We start from the raw sequence: 15906 nt of genomic DNA, 5'->3' as shown, positions 1-15906 counted from the left end.
TACTTGTTTCTTGCTATAAATGTACTGACACATATGAAGAAATACAGGACAACCACAACCCTCTGACCATTGCAAAATGGTTTTGGTAACAACAGAGAAACCTTTCCTGACTGACACTCATACAACACAGTGCAACAGTACCCAATGTGGTGCAGGTCTTCCTGGGTCTGTTCCTTCTGTCAGTCCTTCAGAGCATGTATTGAAATGGTTTTTACTCTGCTTTAACCAATCTCCATCTATTGATTAGGTTCTTTCTAAGTGACAAAGCAATGAGAATGATTCTGGCAGCTCATTATTCGTACATGTCTCCTAGAACAACTGCCAGAACTTATTTTCAGCTAGGCTTAAAACATGAACTTACCGCTTTCATTTAAAAGGATTAAAAGGTGCTTCCTTGGAGTAACCAACAATATAAAACTCCCTAGTTCTCACGAACCCATGTTTCCTCATTACTAATAACACAAAGCAGTTTCCAACATTTGCAGACAACTTGTTCTGCTTTCCAAAAGCCTTCTTGACAAAGGTTAACTGAGAAGCTTGGCAGAGTTAAGCACACATACAAGGCACATATTTAGACATTCACGTGGATACAATACACTCAGAGTTCCAAGCTCCCAGGGTTTCAGTGTGCTTCAACAAAGTATTCCAACCAGGTGCAGCTAACAGGTGCCCTTCCTTTTACCTTTGCCCATGCAGCAAGGAGACTGGCATTCCAGCTGCACTTATACAGCAGCTCAACTCTTGTGTAGCTTTGCACGTGCCCTGTGTAATGTGAACACAGGAACCCCGACTAAGCAGGTCTGGAAGTGCTTGCAAGACTTTCTTCTGCCTGCAGAGCACTGTCAGCATATTTCTGTCTGGAAGGAATTGCTTTTCTAATCCGTTATTGCTTTATGACAGCTGAAATTGCCTAACTTGATACCAACATAACACGAGCTACTAAATGGTTCTTAGATCTTATTTTATGGTCCATTCTCAGCTTTGAAACAAACAGATAAGCACCATCTTTCTGCTTGCAATGACATATGTGTGGATTTTCAGAAAGGGAAGCAGGCATGGAAGAATATTCAGATGTTGCAAAACAAAGATCAGTTTCTGTTCCTCCTGCAATACACGCAAGCAATAGGCCTGCTGAGATCCCCCTTCCTCTCCTGCTGGGTTTATCTCTGTCTGCCTGCATGGATCCTCTAGAGCAGCTTTGTACACAGCTTCTACGTGCCTGGAGAAGATGCTCCTCTCAAGGCTGCAACCAGCTGAGGCCCTGAGGTGCTCCAGTAGGCCCATGGTCTTTGCTTTGCTGTGCACCACAGTTTGGGGGTTAAGCTCTGCAGCCTGTATTTCACACCCATGGTTTCTGCAATGTCCTTTCAGAAGCAATCACCCCGCATTGCCAAACCTTGTGTCAGAACAAATCTTCATGCTTACCACATTTGTGGCCAAATAGCAGACTCGCTGTTCATGTGCAATAGGTCAATAATCGCACACTCAGGAGAGGCATTGCTTATTTACCTCAGGTTTGCATAACTCTGAATGCTTGGTGGTTTCCCACAGATCAAGCCCACCAAACAGCCATTATCTATCTGTGCTGTACCTGTACACAAAACTTGCACAGTTAGTAATTTTCCAAGCCTACCCTCTTTAATGTTAATTAGTCATTTACATACAACTATAACACTGCTGACTCTATATTTGTATGCATGCTTGGGGGAAGTGTCTTCACCTGCAAAAGCTGTTTTGAGCTGTTTAAATATGAAAGTGCATTCAGAGATGGTAGCTCAGATAAGCAGCTGAACAGGCTGCACTGCAAACCATGCGGGCCATGCGGTGCTGAAAGAGGTGAGCAGAGAGGATTGTAATACCTTTCTTCTGTACATATCTGTTCCCTGAAATTGGGGTGCTATTTCGGGTGGGGTGGTGTGGTAGGGGGGTTATATTTGCTGCAGCCATAGCTTTCATTTCACAAAAAAATTGCTTTTTCACAGAGAAAATAGAAAGGTGAAAAAAAAATTGTGTACCTCCCCGTCGGGGAATCGAACCCCGGTCTCCCGCGTGACAGGCGGGGATACTTACCACTATACTAACGAGGAACTGTACAGCGAGCACTGTGGCAGTCAGCACTACATCCCTCCCATTCCGGCCGTGCTCCGCCCTCCCCCCCCCTCTCTCCCGCACTGCACCATGAGAGCTGTGGTTCTCTGCTGCTGCTGCCAACCCCCCCGTTAGCAGCACAGCACCACGCTTCCCACAGCCCCGCGCGCCGCCCTGGCTCTGCCCTGTGTGGGCGGGGCGGTGACGGCGGCATGGACCCGCGCGGCCGCTCGGGGCGCAGAGCTGCTGTGAGCCATGGCGGCGTCGGACCCGAGCTCGTTCTCGTCGCCGTCCTGCTGCCTCACGCGGCACCTCCACCTGCGCTGCCGCGTGGATTTCGTCGCACACGCGCTGCGGGGCACGGCGGCTCTCACGGCGCGGGCACAGCGGGATGCGCTGCGTTGCCTGGTAAAGGCGGCCGGGCCCGGATTGAGGGGGGATGCGGGGTCAGCTTGGGGTCTGCTGAGATGTGTAGGCTCGGTTTCCTGTCCTCAGCTCCCAGCTCCCAGCGTGGTCGCTTTGCCTCCCTGCTTCCACCTGAGAATGCTTCCCTCTAAAGGCAGACTCGTGTTGAAGGTACAAAGGTACGAGGAAGGCCCTGCAGGTCCTTACGCTGTTCGCTTCCTTCCAGGTCTTGGATACAAAAGATCTCCAGGTATTTAAAGTGACTGCAAACGGACAGGATGCCAAGTTTGCTTTTGGAGAGAAGCACAGCTTCAAGGGGAGCCCCCTGGAAATCACACTCCCCTTTGAGATGAGGAGGTAGGCTGTGTCATTACCACTTGGTATCACCTCACCTGCCAGAGTTGCTTTATGAAGAGGTCCTTGTGTTTGAATTAAATTGTCCAGTAAATTGTTTCTTATCGTCTCGCATTCAAAACTGCTTCCCAGCTCTATAAACTCATCTTTGATTTGTAGTATTGTGGAAGAATAAAGAATATGCCATAAGGCATCTGTCTCTTCTGGGACACAAGTCACCTCACGGGTCAACCTCAGACTGAAAGAATGAAGTCCTGGAGCAAATAGGTGACAGCAGAGACATAGGAAGTTCATAGGGAGTTGTTTCTTTTGTCTGACTTCCAGCTTTTTGGTTTTTATTGTAGCACAAAGTCACAAATAGAGCCTAAGCTTGGTTGTAAGCATTTATAATCTTGTGTTAGACACAGTCATTCTTGGAAATCAAAATAAAGTGGTGATAGGAAAGTGAAGAGTTACAACTGGAAGCTTGACTGTTCAGCAAGCATATGTGCCTTATGATAATACAGGTGGTTTTTTCTTTCACTCTCAAGTATGTACTTTGGAATGCTAGTAATAAATTAGATATGTGTATCCAGTCAGCTCACCTAGTGTCCAACAGCTTTAATTAGCTGGATTTTGTGCTGAGTTAGGCTTGATTTGTTAATTCCCAAGAGCAGTTTGTATAGCCTGCAACTTTCAGGTAACCCATGCAAGTACTTCTGTGCACAGCGATTACTAACCATAACAAGTTTCTTCTTAAGGCTTGCTTTTGCAGAGTGTTCAACTCCTTTGTTATTATGCAGGGCTGACAATAGCGGGACATGGGGAAGTGGTTTTAAGTTAAAAGAGGGAAGATATAGGTTGGATGTTAGGGGGAAGTTCTTCACTAGGAGAGTGGTTAGGCCCTGGAACAGGCTGCCCAGTGAGGTTGTGGATGCCCCGTCCTTGGAGGTGTTCAAGACCAGGTTGGACGGGGCCCTGGGCAACCTGATCTAGTAAAGGTGTATGTTTGGTGGCCCTGCCAGGCAGGGAGGTTGGAACTACGTGATCCTTGAGGTCCCTTCCAACCCGGGTCATTCTGTGATTCTGTGTGATCTGTGATTTTTTGTTTGCTTATTGCATTGAGTTTTTTTATATTTACGTGTACAATGTTTCGTAGTTTTGGGGAATCTAAAAACTTAGCTGGTTTAAGGAACCTAAAGAAAAAGTCTTTGTTCTCCACAAACTATAGAAAAGGAGAATGGAAGTGTCTTTTGGTGTTCAAATTGAAATACAACAAATGACTTTCACTATCATAATTGAAAAGGGGTAGTTGTTTGCTCTTATTGTTCTCAGTGCTTCTGAGACAGCGTGGCTGACTCTCTTCCTTAAAGCTTTGTAGAGGAGTTTCAGAAGCGATTGCAAGTCATGTCAAAACTGTCTGACTGTTCTTTATTGTACAGGGGACAAGAAGCAATTATCGAGATTTCCTTTGAAAGCTCTCCAAAGTCTTCAGCTCTCCAGTGGTTTACCCCAGAGCAAACTTCTGGAAAGAAACACCCATTTCTCTTCAGCCAGTGCCAGGTCGAGTTGCCTTAGTTTTTGTTATGTATTCCTGTAATTCCCTCAGTTTCTAAGCAGAGAAGTAGATCTAATAGGGAAAAGTACAGCAGCCTAATACTGTGCATGTCAAAGGCTGTAAACAAAAACACTGTAGTCAGTGTATTGCTGTGATTTTATTATATGTTTGTGATTTAGTAAGCTACAAATGACCAAGTATTGGTTATGGTTAATTAATTCTCTGCAAAAGCTGTGTAGATTTCTAATATAATATATTAATTTGATTTATTCCCAGTTCTTTGTGCAGGAAAAATGCTTTTATTTTAGCTGATTTTTTTTTTGTTTGTTTTCCTCCAGGCTAACCATTGCAGAGCCATTCTGCCTTGCCAAGACACACCTGCTGTGAAACTAACATACTATGCTGAGGTAGGTGAACCTAAGGCACGTGTCTAAATAAAGACAAACACTACAGTGTGGGATTTTTATTTGCTTATTTGTGGTGGCTGCCAAAAAAAAAACCAACAAAATCAGTGGCCAGAAATGGCTTTCCTGTGTGTCTTAAGTAATGTGGTACATAGCTGGGGTATCTTTGCAGCGCTGGTTGTTTTAAAGAAGCAAGAAGGGAGATGTGCATTGTGATGATCAGTAGTGAAAAGAAAGTGAAACTCTGAATGCTTGTTGAAGGTCATCCTTTTGGTTATAATTCAGTATTGCCAGCCCCTGAGGCAGCATTTTCTATCTGAGGGGGAAAGTTTTCCAATTGGACATATCTGGGCTATTCTCTTGCTGCTTTGAGTATACTATACAACTCTGTATGCCAACCGAGCTCCTCACAGTCGCAATGCCTTCTTTCAGATATCTGTTCCCAAGGAGCTGGTGGCTCTTATGAGTGCCCATCGTGATGGAGAGATGCCTGACCCAGAGGACAGCAGTCGGAAGATTTACAGATTCAGTCAGAATGTAAGTGCTACAGGCTAGTAGAGGGGTGCCTGAGGTCTTACTGCTCAATTAAAGGTTGATGTTCTGTTACGTAGAGCGGCTAGTTCAATGATTCCACTGTTCCTAATGTGGCAGCCTCAATGTATTCTCCTGGCTTTTTTGTTCTCACAGCCTTTTAGGCTGCAGTCTTGGTGTCTGTGGGATCTCTTGGTGAGCCTAGTTCATATTGCTCAACAGGCTGGAAAAAAAATTAAGCAAAGAGAAATGCAATAAGCTGATCTGGATAATGAGGGTCTGAGTGCACAGAGGTAGGGACTTGAGTGGCTGGAGAGAGGAGTGGAACCTCTGAACTGCAGCAGCTGTTGGACTGATTTGGCTGCTATGTGAAATCTGAGAGAGGAAAACAAATAGTTACCTCATCTGTGAGCTCTTCAGTACGATGTTGTACCTCTTATGTAGAGGAACAAATAACATTGAAGTAGTTTATGGCTAATAAGTGGTGGCAGTTTTCTGAATGGTTGTCTCTAAGTAATTGTATTTTAAAGTCTTACGTATTTAACAGTGTTTATCCTGCTGAAATGGATGAGGGAGGGTTGTAGGATCCTCTTACGTACCTTTGTTTTACTTTGATTGAATCAATGATGTTGACAGCTCACATTAAATAAGGTAATTCTTTTAATGTTCTCCTTTAGGTTCCCATACCTTCCTACTTAATCGCTTTAGTGGTTGGAGATTTAGAAAGCAGGTGAGTGAATCTGCACACAGTATACTTATTAATAATGGGTAAGAAAAAATATTAACAGGTTTTATTTTTGTTGTTATTTTTGTGAGTTTTTCTTTGGTCACTTGATTGGATTTCTAGTTTTTAAAAGTCTGAGAGGGCCTACGAGTAAGTCAACTTTCTCTTCATCCTGGAACTGAATTTCATTGTTCTTCAGTTCTGCACCTTACTGAATTTATTGATTATTTACTGCCTTCCGAAGTCACAGAATCAGACTATATGTATCTTAATTCACTCTTGCATCACTTTTCTATCCAGTATACTTTTGCATTTAGGTCAACTGTGAAGGTTTTAGAGCCGATTGGAGCACTAAGGGCTCCTTTTAGCTCAAGGAAAAGTGTATTTTTTCCCCTTGGTAACAAATGTACCTGCTGACATGAAGAAGGCAGAAAATGAAGACTTCATCCTCTTTGCTTATCTGTGCAAGGATGTGTTAATCAAGCTGGTAATAATGCCTGTATACTAGGGCTTACAGCATTTTTATTATCTGTAAATGCATCCCCTATTTGTTTGTCCTGCATAGTAGATGTCTGTGGTTTGTTTTGTTTTCTAAAGCCTATTCTAGTGTCACTTTAGCATTGGAGAGAAAAAGGAGAGGAAGATTCTGTAATGAGTTTCTTGAACATCATCTCAAGCACGTTAAATATGTTTTCTGTGTTGGCTTCCCATAGAATATTCTCCAGTTCACAGTGTCTTACTGATGTTTTCACTTCCAACAGGAAGGTTGGTCCAAGGACGCTGGTGTGGGCTGAAAAGGAGCTGGTGGATAAATCAGCCTATGAATTTGCTGAGGTATGTAATTAACAAAAATGTTTCCTAAACTAATTGTTTTACATAGTGCTGAAAAAGGAACAGGATGTGGCTTAGAGATTTATTCATCTGTAGCCTTGCTCTCCCCTTTTGGTGGGCCCCAAAAATGTTGCTGTTCTAGTGCAACACAGAACTACTACAAAACATAATTATTGCTGCACAGTGTTTTCTTGTTTTGCATGTGGGACATACCCAGGTGAGAGAGAATGCAGTGTGGGGTCAATAGCTTATAACTTCTCTAGTGTTTGTAGTCAGAAGTCTTACCGTAAACCAATGTGAATTCTTCTTTCAGACTGAAGCTATGCTGCAAACAGCTGAAGATTTGGTGGGGCCTTATGTATGGGGACAGTATGATTTGTTAGTCTTACCACCTTCTTTTCCTTATGGTGGTATGGAGAATCCTTGCCTTACTTTTGTAACTCCAACCTTACTGGTAAGTGTAACACTGCTAAAAGTCAGCTTTTCCTTACCGTTTACTCATCCATCACATGATGGAGGTTTATCTGCAGGCTGTATTAATCCTTTGTCCAGCAAGATTTGTCTGGTATGTTTTGAGTTTAACCTGAAATGACAGTTGCCTTTTTTTCTTCTTTTGTAGGCAGGTGATCGATCTCTGTCAAATGTAAGTGCAAAATAAGTTCATGTTTTCAGTTAGGTTATACCTTGAATTTGCATCTTAGCTTTGCAATGAATGTCCGAAAACTTAGTCTCTTGTTCATCCAGAGAATTAAAAGCTAACACAGTGATTCAAAGAGTCTTACGCCATGTGTTTTAGTTCTAAATAAATTCTAGAACAACCATTTTGCATAATGAACAGATGAAAACAACTTAATACGTAGGGGACCAATGTCAGCTACTCAGTAGCTTTTTTTTCCTGTCCTGTATTATACAGGAGCATGGATATGTTTTAAACATATATATGTTTTAAAATTACAACCAAATTGTTTTCTTCCAAATTGTTTGTAGGGAACTTCTTCAATATATCTGCCTCTATGAGTCAGAACTTGCATTGTGTATGACTTACTTGTAAAGTGGAAATAATGAGTACATGTTGAATAAATTCTAGTTTTGTCCAGTAAGTTGAATACTCTGGAAGCTGTTTTATCTCATAAGTCTCACTACTGGACTGATACAGTGCTTTAAAAAATGAATATTACTCCTTATACGATGGTTGTCCTAAGAACACTGAAATATTAGACATGGGTGCTTTTTAATGTATCATTATCCTTCTAGGGGTCAACTGTTTTCTTCTTGTTTGCTACTTAAGAACAAACCAGCCCTGCAGCAGTCAAACAAATGTGAGGAAGTAATGTTAGTCCATTACTTGACATGCATCCAGTGTTCTGTAATTTGATTTCACAAACAAGTGCCTGCACAGTCTATGATTTGCAAGCTACAAATCCAGAATTATTTCTGATGAAGGTTTGATCGCATAGGGTTAGTCCTCAAGCTGATGTTTAAATAGGAAAGCTTACAGATCTGTGTCTATCTGTTGGTCTTGGGAACGTAGTGCAGTAATACTGCTAGGATTCTTCCTTTCCCTTGGGATTTCATTGTTTTCAAGAGAGTCTAGATGGTAAATCTTTGTTTTCTGTTCTAGGTTATTGCTCATGAAATCTCTCACAGTTGGACAGGAAACTTGGTAACAAACAAAACATGGGAGCATTTCTGGTAGGTATGATGTTCAGTACAGCACAAAACATGTATTTAAAATCTGCAAAGAGAATAGTGAAATTTCTTTTGTCATCCTAGCAGTGCTGACATTATCACTATGTTTCCAGGCTGAACGAGGGACATACTGTGTATCTGGAACGCAGGATTGGTGGTCGGTTGTTTGGTGAGCAGTTCAGGCACTTCAAAGCCTTAGGAGGTTGGAGGGAACTGCAGAATACGGTAAATATCTTCAAGGTCTTGTTAACTTTGTCTGGGTGTACACCTACATAGATTGCCCTGAAAGTAGGACTGTGGAACTACAGAAGGTGCCATAAGCACAATAACACTATTGGATAGACCAAATTCTCAGCTAGAAAACAGTTTTTCAACATAGACACCACCATTAGCTGTGCATTTTTGGCAGCGAGAAACAAGAGCTTGCGTGCTGCAGTCTTAAAAATCTGCACCAGTAGAATTGACCCACTGTCACTACTGCCGGAATGCATCACCCACTGCCTTGCTGTGCTCACATCCACTATTTGGTCTCCATGCACCTTTGCTTCACATGCACTTCTGACAGTTGTCATTTTGTCAGACTGCCCCTTTGCTGCCCTCTGTCTCACAGCAAAAGGGTGTAACAAAATGTTGGCAGGAAGGTTCAACCTCTACTGCCACACCACCATCCAACCATCAACACAACCTACTGGGTCCCATCACTAAATTACGTCCCTTAGAACCTCAAGCTTATCTGTAGGCATCACCATCAGAATCACCAGTGCCAAATGCAAATACATTATTTGGCACTCTGGTATACATGATCTCACTCTGGTAATGCAGTTTACCCCTTTGATTATATTTCCACATTGTTGGGATTTGTGTTTTTTTTAATCTGTTATTCCACCTGTTTGAAACAAGTAGTTTGTTAATAAATGGATAAATAATCCCTAGGTTCTCATCATTGCAACGTGTGACAGTAATCAACTACTTAGGAATAATAGGAGCATGAAATAATTGATCCTAAAGTATTTTTGTTTGTGTGGTTGGACATTCGTAGAGCAAAATGAGGAAAAAGAAGTTCAATAAACTGCACAGATTCAAAACTTAGAAATGAGACAGTGATTTGGAATGAGGCTGTCTCAATTTTGGATGGATGGTATCTTTATAAATAGGATTAGCAGTGATTTTTTTCAAGAATATCTTACTATATTTTTGTTGCAGATAAAAGCACTTGGAGATGAAAATCCTATCGGTAACCTTGTCCCCAATCTGAATGAAGTAGATCCTGATGTTGCCTATTCATCTGTTCCATATGAGAAAGGCTTTGCTTTGCTCTTTTACCTTGAACAACTTCTTGGAGGACCAGGTAAGCTTTAGTTAGACTTCATATATAATTCTTTTCCATGTTAATTTCAAACACTGAAATGGTTGTTTCTTTTTAACTACTAGATGTCTTCATTGGCTTCCTGAAGGCTTATATTCAGCAGTTTGCTTATAAGAGCATAGTAACCGATGACTGGAAGACATTCTTGTATTCCTACTTCAAGGATAAGGTTGGGTAGTATTTAAAACCTTTTGATTGTGTGAAGCTATGACACAACTCAGGAATTAACTTCACTTTTTTATCTCAAAATCTTAATGTTACACAGTCTTACACTCTTACAAAGATGGGTTTGCGTTTTGATGTTTGTGGATTGGTTTGCTTTCTGGAAGTATTCTGTTTCTGGAATGTTTTGCATGGTAGTTGGAGGTACTTAAAAGAAATTGAAGCTGGTTTCATAGGGTACACTTTTCTCTAGAAACGACTCTTAAAATTCACTAAGAACTTGTGTGTTTTGTAGGTAGATATTCTTGATAAAGTTGACTGGAACTCTTGGCTGCATTCTCCAGGAATGCCACCCGTGAAACCTACGTAAGCTACATTTTGTTACAGTGTGTCTATTCCTTCCTTAGCTCTTGGTGTTCCAAATGATAACAAAGCAGTTTGTAAGCAGGGTAAAAGTCTTCCCACAAATGCTTTATTAGAAAACAGGCTTGTGCTATGTCAATACCAATACATGTTTTATATAGGAGGGAGAAGTGTTATTAAAATTTCCTTATTGTTTTTATGCTGGTGGAAATTTGTTTTGCTTTGAAAGTTGCCAGGGAATGTATCTTTTTCTTTTATTTTTTTCTTGGCAGCTTGCTACAACATTCTCTTTTCTTGTGCATGGTGTGACATACGAATAATAAAGCATCATATGCTCAGATACTGGTCGTTTTAGGAGTGTGGGGATCAATAAATATTGTCACTTATGTATGGAACACTTATAATAAAGCAAAAATACATCTTACATGAATGAAAACATTGCAGAAACTTCTTGTTTCCTAGGTGTGATCCTTTCCTTATAATCTTTGACAGGTATGATATGACATTAACAAATGCCTGTGTTGCCTTGAGCCAGAGATGGATCAAAGTGAGTAGTTTAAGAATTTAACTGAGGTGTCGGTATGTTGAAATAGTGTGTGTTTGTTTGTTTGTTTTACAGAGTGAACCATTCTTCTTTTCCAACCTGGGTATTTCTATGGCTATGATTCTGTTCTGAAATCTGTTACTTGCTTAGAAAGATTGTATATATATACATATGTATGTATATATATGATGATAGTATTGCTGCCAGGGGTCTTGCATGATGTGTAGTAGCTTTTCATCATAGAGTTGGTGGATTTGCTATGGCTTCTGTATTTAAAGTGCAGCACATTTTTAATAAGGCGTGCAGCCAGCTCTATATGACATGTATATGCAGATGTTCAAACAGAAAGTTACGCCTGTTTATGTTTAGGAATATCTATTAGGAACTTAAGAAATTGTTTGCTTTTAGGCAAAAGAGAGTGATCTGGGTTCATTCAGCTCAGCAGACCTGAAGGGAATATCGTCTCATCAGTTAATTGAGTTCCTGGCACTGTTGCTCCTGGAGGTAAATGCAAGCCTGGGAAATACTGATTCTGGAGTCACTAAAGCAGTCACAGAGGCTCAGATGTTCTTTGGAATTAAATTGTCCATCTTTTTTTCTTAAGTCATGCTACAATAACCTGCTCTTGCTGTGTGTAGTCACTAAAACATTCAGCCCTGCCCCCCCGACTATGTTTGGTTCTCCAGCTGAGTTGGGAATGTATGGGCTATTTTGGATCGAAAGATAAAAAGAATATTAGAAGTTGCTTGAATTTGTTCTATTATTGAAGTTTGTGACCTGCAAATAAGCTATAAAAGCTGTTAATGAAAGAGGATGAATGTTCCTCAAGACTTGATAGGGCTAGTAGTTCTGAATGTGGGAATTTGCTCATGATTACTCATTGCACCTTCCCTATTGCTCTGAAAAGGTGAAAGGAACAGATTTGTCAGCTGAATTTTTTAAATCCCATGTAACTTCAGTCCTCTAGAATGATCCTGTTTGCTTTTGAAGTATGTGGTTTGGGGTGTGCTCCTGCCTTATTTTGACTATGCAACTGCCTTTTTCAGGCTCCCCTTCCATTGGCACATGTCAAACGAATGCAGCAAGTGTATGACTTCAATGCTATCGGCAATTCTGAAATACGATTCAGGTTTGTTCTAGTATGGATACTTTTTCTAGCCTTAGCTGCTTTCATAAAACAAATTGCCCTGCTTCATAAATGGTTTGAGCCACACTGCTTCATTAAACTGATGCGGTTGTTTGTACATTTTGTACGTGCTTGTGTAAACATGCTTACTTAAGTGGTATTGTTACTTATGAGTTGGGTAAATGTAGTGTAGTAGAGCAAGAACTGAACAGTGTGTGAATGAGGCTGTGCCTCATTCTCATCTGTCAGGCCAGCAAAGAACCTGATGACCTTTTAATTTATCTTAAGCATATATAATATATATATATGTTTATATATATATATGAACAATATAATCACAAGACTCTCTGTGATTCTGAGATGCTTAAAACATCTTTTCAGTATTCAGTCAGGAACAGATCTTGTAGGATGGCCTAATGAGTTCTAGGTCTTCTGCTGATGTGACAGAAAGTTTTCCAAATTACACTGACGAAAACCCATGCTGGTACATCTTAACACCTGCTATTACAGAGCTTTTATCTCTTAAAATAAGTGTAAATATCAAGGGAAGTATGTAAACAGGTAGGAGAGGCTTTAGCTGTGTGTCTCAGTTCTTACTTCTTCTACGTGATATCTACACATTGTTGAAATATGTCACTGGTCTTTAACAAATGTATTTTTGAGGTCATCATCTTTTTCAAGTATCACGATGACTCACATATTTTGCTACTGTTATGTACTGGATACATTTGCAGTAGTGATGGTTATTCTACCTTACCTCTAACTTGGATGTCTTTGTTCCTTGTTATTACAAACCTAATTATTTTCAAGCGTATGGTATTTCTCTTGTTTCTTGCAATGTCATTTTCCCATACTTAAGACAAGTACATGTCAGCTTTGTGAGGCTTTGCTTGCAGGTTTTGTATTTTAGTTTTAGAATATTTTCATAACTAGGTGCCATGTGACAAGTGCTATGAAATTCAGCTCAGGGTGATGCAAGAGGATGCTGCAGTAATACAGTAGAAATATGTCGCCTCAGGGAAAACTAGCAGATATTTTGGAGAAACTTTGAAGCATTTCTTTAATATAATGTAGAAAAATCTGCTTTTGTGAGATGCCATTCAGACACCAAATATCTTATATTGAAATTATGCCATAATTCCATTCCCATGAGCTGTACCGCTTGGGGAGTTTACAGGAGCAGAATCACAGACTGGCCAACTACAGCAAATGAAAGTTCCATTTGTTTATTTGTTCCAGATGGCTGCGCCTCTGCATCCAGTCCAAGTGGGAAGAAGCAATTCCTCTGGCTCTAAAAATGGCAACAGAGCAGGGCAGGATGAAGTTTACTCGACCCTTGTTCAGGTAGGAGTTATCTCCGTGTTGTGGGAGCTCGTGCTGCTGGCACTTTTAGTGTAACAGAATAAGCAATTCTAGATATTGTGCATGCATTATGTTATGAGTTATAGCGATATAACACAGAATTTTCTATATGCTGCAAACCAGATTATCTTTGCAGTCACTTTCCGCTTTCTGGCTTTTTTTTGTTTCATGTGAATTTAGTCTCCTGGTACATCCCTAAATGTGAAAAGTAAAACGTGGAGGGAGATTTCCATTGTACTGTTGTTCAGGCTTTTTTCATATGTTTATTTTCTTTTCATAGGGATCTTTACAATTTTGACAGCTCTCGAGATCTTGCTGTAAAAACGTTCCTGGAGCATAGAGCCTGTATGCACCCAGTGACAGCAATGCTTGTGGGCAGGGACTTGAAGCAGGATCAGTGACAAACTTTGATTCCTTTGGAGTTTTCTTACTGCTGAAACAAGACTGATTGTACAAACTGTTGTATGCATGCTTGATTATGCCGTAAAATGTTCTGCTGCTTTTGGTACTAATTTAGCTCCAAATGAACTTCCTGATCAAATTTAATACTTTTTATTTTGCACTTCCCTGTAATACTGCAAAAAATCACTGAATCTTTGGAACTAGGAGAAGGGTTTCCTTGCAAGCAATGGGTAGAACACAACAAAGTGTTTTGAGATGTAGCCATTTGTCTGTCATGGAACTTAAAACTCTGTGAAGAGCGTGGCTCTTTGTGCACAGCTTTCTTTTTCATAGCAGAATGCAATTAGAACTTTGAGTACCTGACAACCGAAAAATAAATCTTTTTATTGCTCACTTGTCTGTGTATTGATCTGTATCAAAATAGTGGTTTTCTTATTTACTGGAAGCTGACAAACACTGTTGCGATTTTCAAGAAATAGATAAAACAACCTTGTTAATTACAGGCCTGTCAGTCTTACTTGGGTTCCTGGCAGAATCTGGGAGAAGATTATCTGGGGAGTTGTGGAAAATACCAGGCAGTGCAGTCATTGGTCAAAAGGGAAGAGTCAAAGAGGGAAAAGTCTTATTTAATGAGCTTAATCTCCTTTTAGGACATGGTTACCCACCCAGTTGACCAAGGGAAGCCAATTGATGTGATCTTTTTGCATTTCTGCATATCACTTGATTAAGTCTCACGCAGCATTCTGGGCAAAGCATCCAGCACACAGCTAGACAAAAATATGATGCAGTGAGTGAACGTTGGGCTCAAAGGGTTCCTGTAAATGGGATTCCATCAGGCTGGTGACCAGTCTAGTGAAGTTTTGCAGGGCTCCATTTTAGGGATGGTACTTCAGTGTTTTTGTCAGTGACTTGGAACTACACTAAGTACATTTTTGAAAGACTCTGAACTCAGAGGTGCTGCTGACTCCCTTCAGCATAGAGAGATCTTGACAAGTGAGAAAGTTAGGAAATCATCAGTAACATAAGAAGTTTAACAAGAGCAAATGCCAGGTTCTGCATTTGGAATGAGGCAACCCAGACTGTATGTGCAGAGTGGGAGAGGCTGGGGAACAGCCCCATGTAAAAGGGTATGGGGTTCTGGTTGACACCAAGTTGAATATGAACCAGCAGCGTGCTCTGGCACTACAGATGGCCAAGCATACCCTGGGCTGTACCAGCACTGGCACCTGGCTGAGGGAAGGTATTGCCTTGCTCTGCTTTGTGGCCTCATCTCAAGCACTGGATGCATGTTTGGGTGTCACAATGTAAGAAGGGCATAAAGATATTAAAGAGTGACCAAAGGAGGACTGTGAGGATGGTGAAGGGTCTAAGGGCAAGATGAGGAGTAGCTGAGGTCCTTTGGCTTTTCAGCCCAATTTGATTTTGCATGGTCCTGTGTGGAGCCAGGAGTTGAACTTGATGATCCTTGTGGTCCTGACCAACTGGGAATGTTCTTTGATTCTATGATACTTTTAGAACTTATAGTTCCTGCATGGTTTTGAATTTGTTTAATACTTCCATTTTACAAACAGTTCTGGCTGTGACCACTCTATGCTAATATAACAATTTAGACATAGAAACGGCTAAAAACAGGAAGAGGGCTGTCTGTGTTTCTTCCTGTTATTTTACCCCTAATTGTCAATTTAGGTGAAGCCGTTGTGAATACTGCCATCTATGGGTTACTTTTGGAAGTGAATCTGAGAAGAGCTTTTCCTGGAAATGATCAGTTATGATAATTTTAATCCCTAGACACAGAGATGACCCCATATCAAGGAGTAACGGAGAGCAGGAAAGTGCTACTCTAAAGAAGAAAGAAAACTGAACATAAATCATGGTGAATGGTTGCATTTAGAATGGAAATGGAGACTCGTTGAATTTATTTCTCATCTGAGTTTTAATTAGTATAGGCTTTCAAGTAGATGAATCTCACCAGGAGATTCATCTTTTCCTGTTAGCATCTCTAACATAAATCAAGGCCT

At 40.8% G+C, this 15906-nt stretch overlaps 1 protein-coding gene and 1 non-coding gene across 2 annotated transcripts; one reads left to right on the top strand and one right to left on the bottom strand.

Moving 5' to 3' along the window:
- Window positions 1-2015: 2015 nt before the first annotated feature.
- On the bottom strand, window positions 2016-2087 carry TRNAD-GUC (transfer RNA aspartic acid (anticodon GUC)). Its single transcript has one exon. It is a non-coding gene; the product is annotated as a tRNA-Asp (tRNA).
- A 240-nt stretch (window positions 2088-2327) lies between these two features.
- On the top strand, window positions 2328-14281 carry LTA4H (leukotriene A4 hydrolase). Its single transcript, XM_015858638.3, has 19 exons — window positions 2328-2496; window positions 2720-2850; window positions 4269-4389; window positions 4723-4791; window positions 5221-5325; window positions 5997-6049; window positions 6805-6877; window positions 7188-7328; window positions 7494-7517; window positions 8496-8566; window positions 8677-8788; window positions 9767-9911; window positions 9995-10098; window positions 10387-10457; window positions 10947-11001; window positions 11407-11502; window positions 12045-12127; window positions 13364-13468; window positions 13767-14281. The coding sequence occupies exons 1-19, from the start codon at window positions 2344-2346 to the stop codon at window positions 13885-13887; spliced, it is 1833 nt and encodes a 610-aa protein (XP_015714124.2). The 5' UTR covers window positions 2328-2343; the 3' UTR covers window positions 13888-14281.
- Window positions 14282-15906: the final 1625 nt, after the last annotated feature.

This window comes from Coturnix japonica, chromosome 1, assembly GCF_054131305.1.
Source record: "Coturnix japonica strain WE chromosome 1, WE-NBRP24, whole genome shotgun sequence".
NCBI classification, from domain to species: Eukaryota; Metazoa; Chordata; class Aves; order Galliformes; family Phasianidae; genus Coturnix; species Coturnix japonica.
This window is presented reverse-complemented; position numbering and strand designations above follow the sequence as displayed.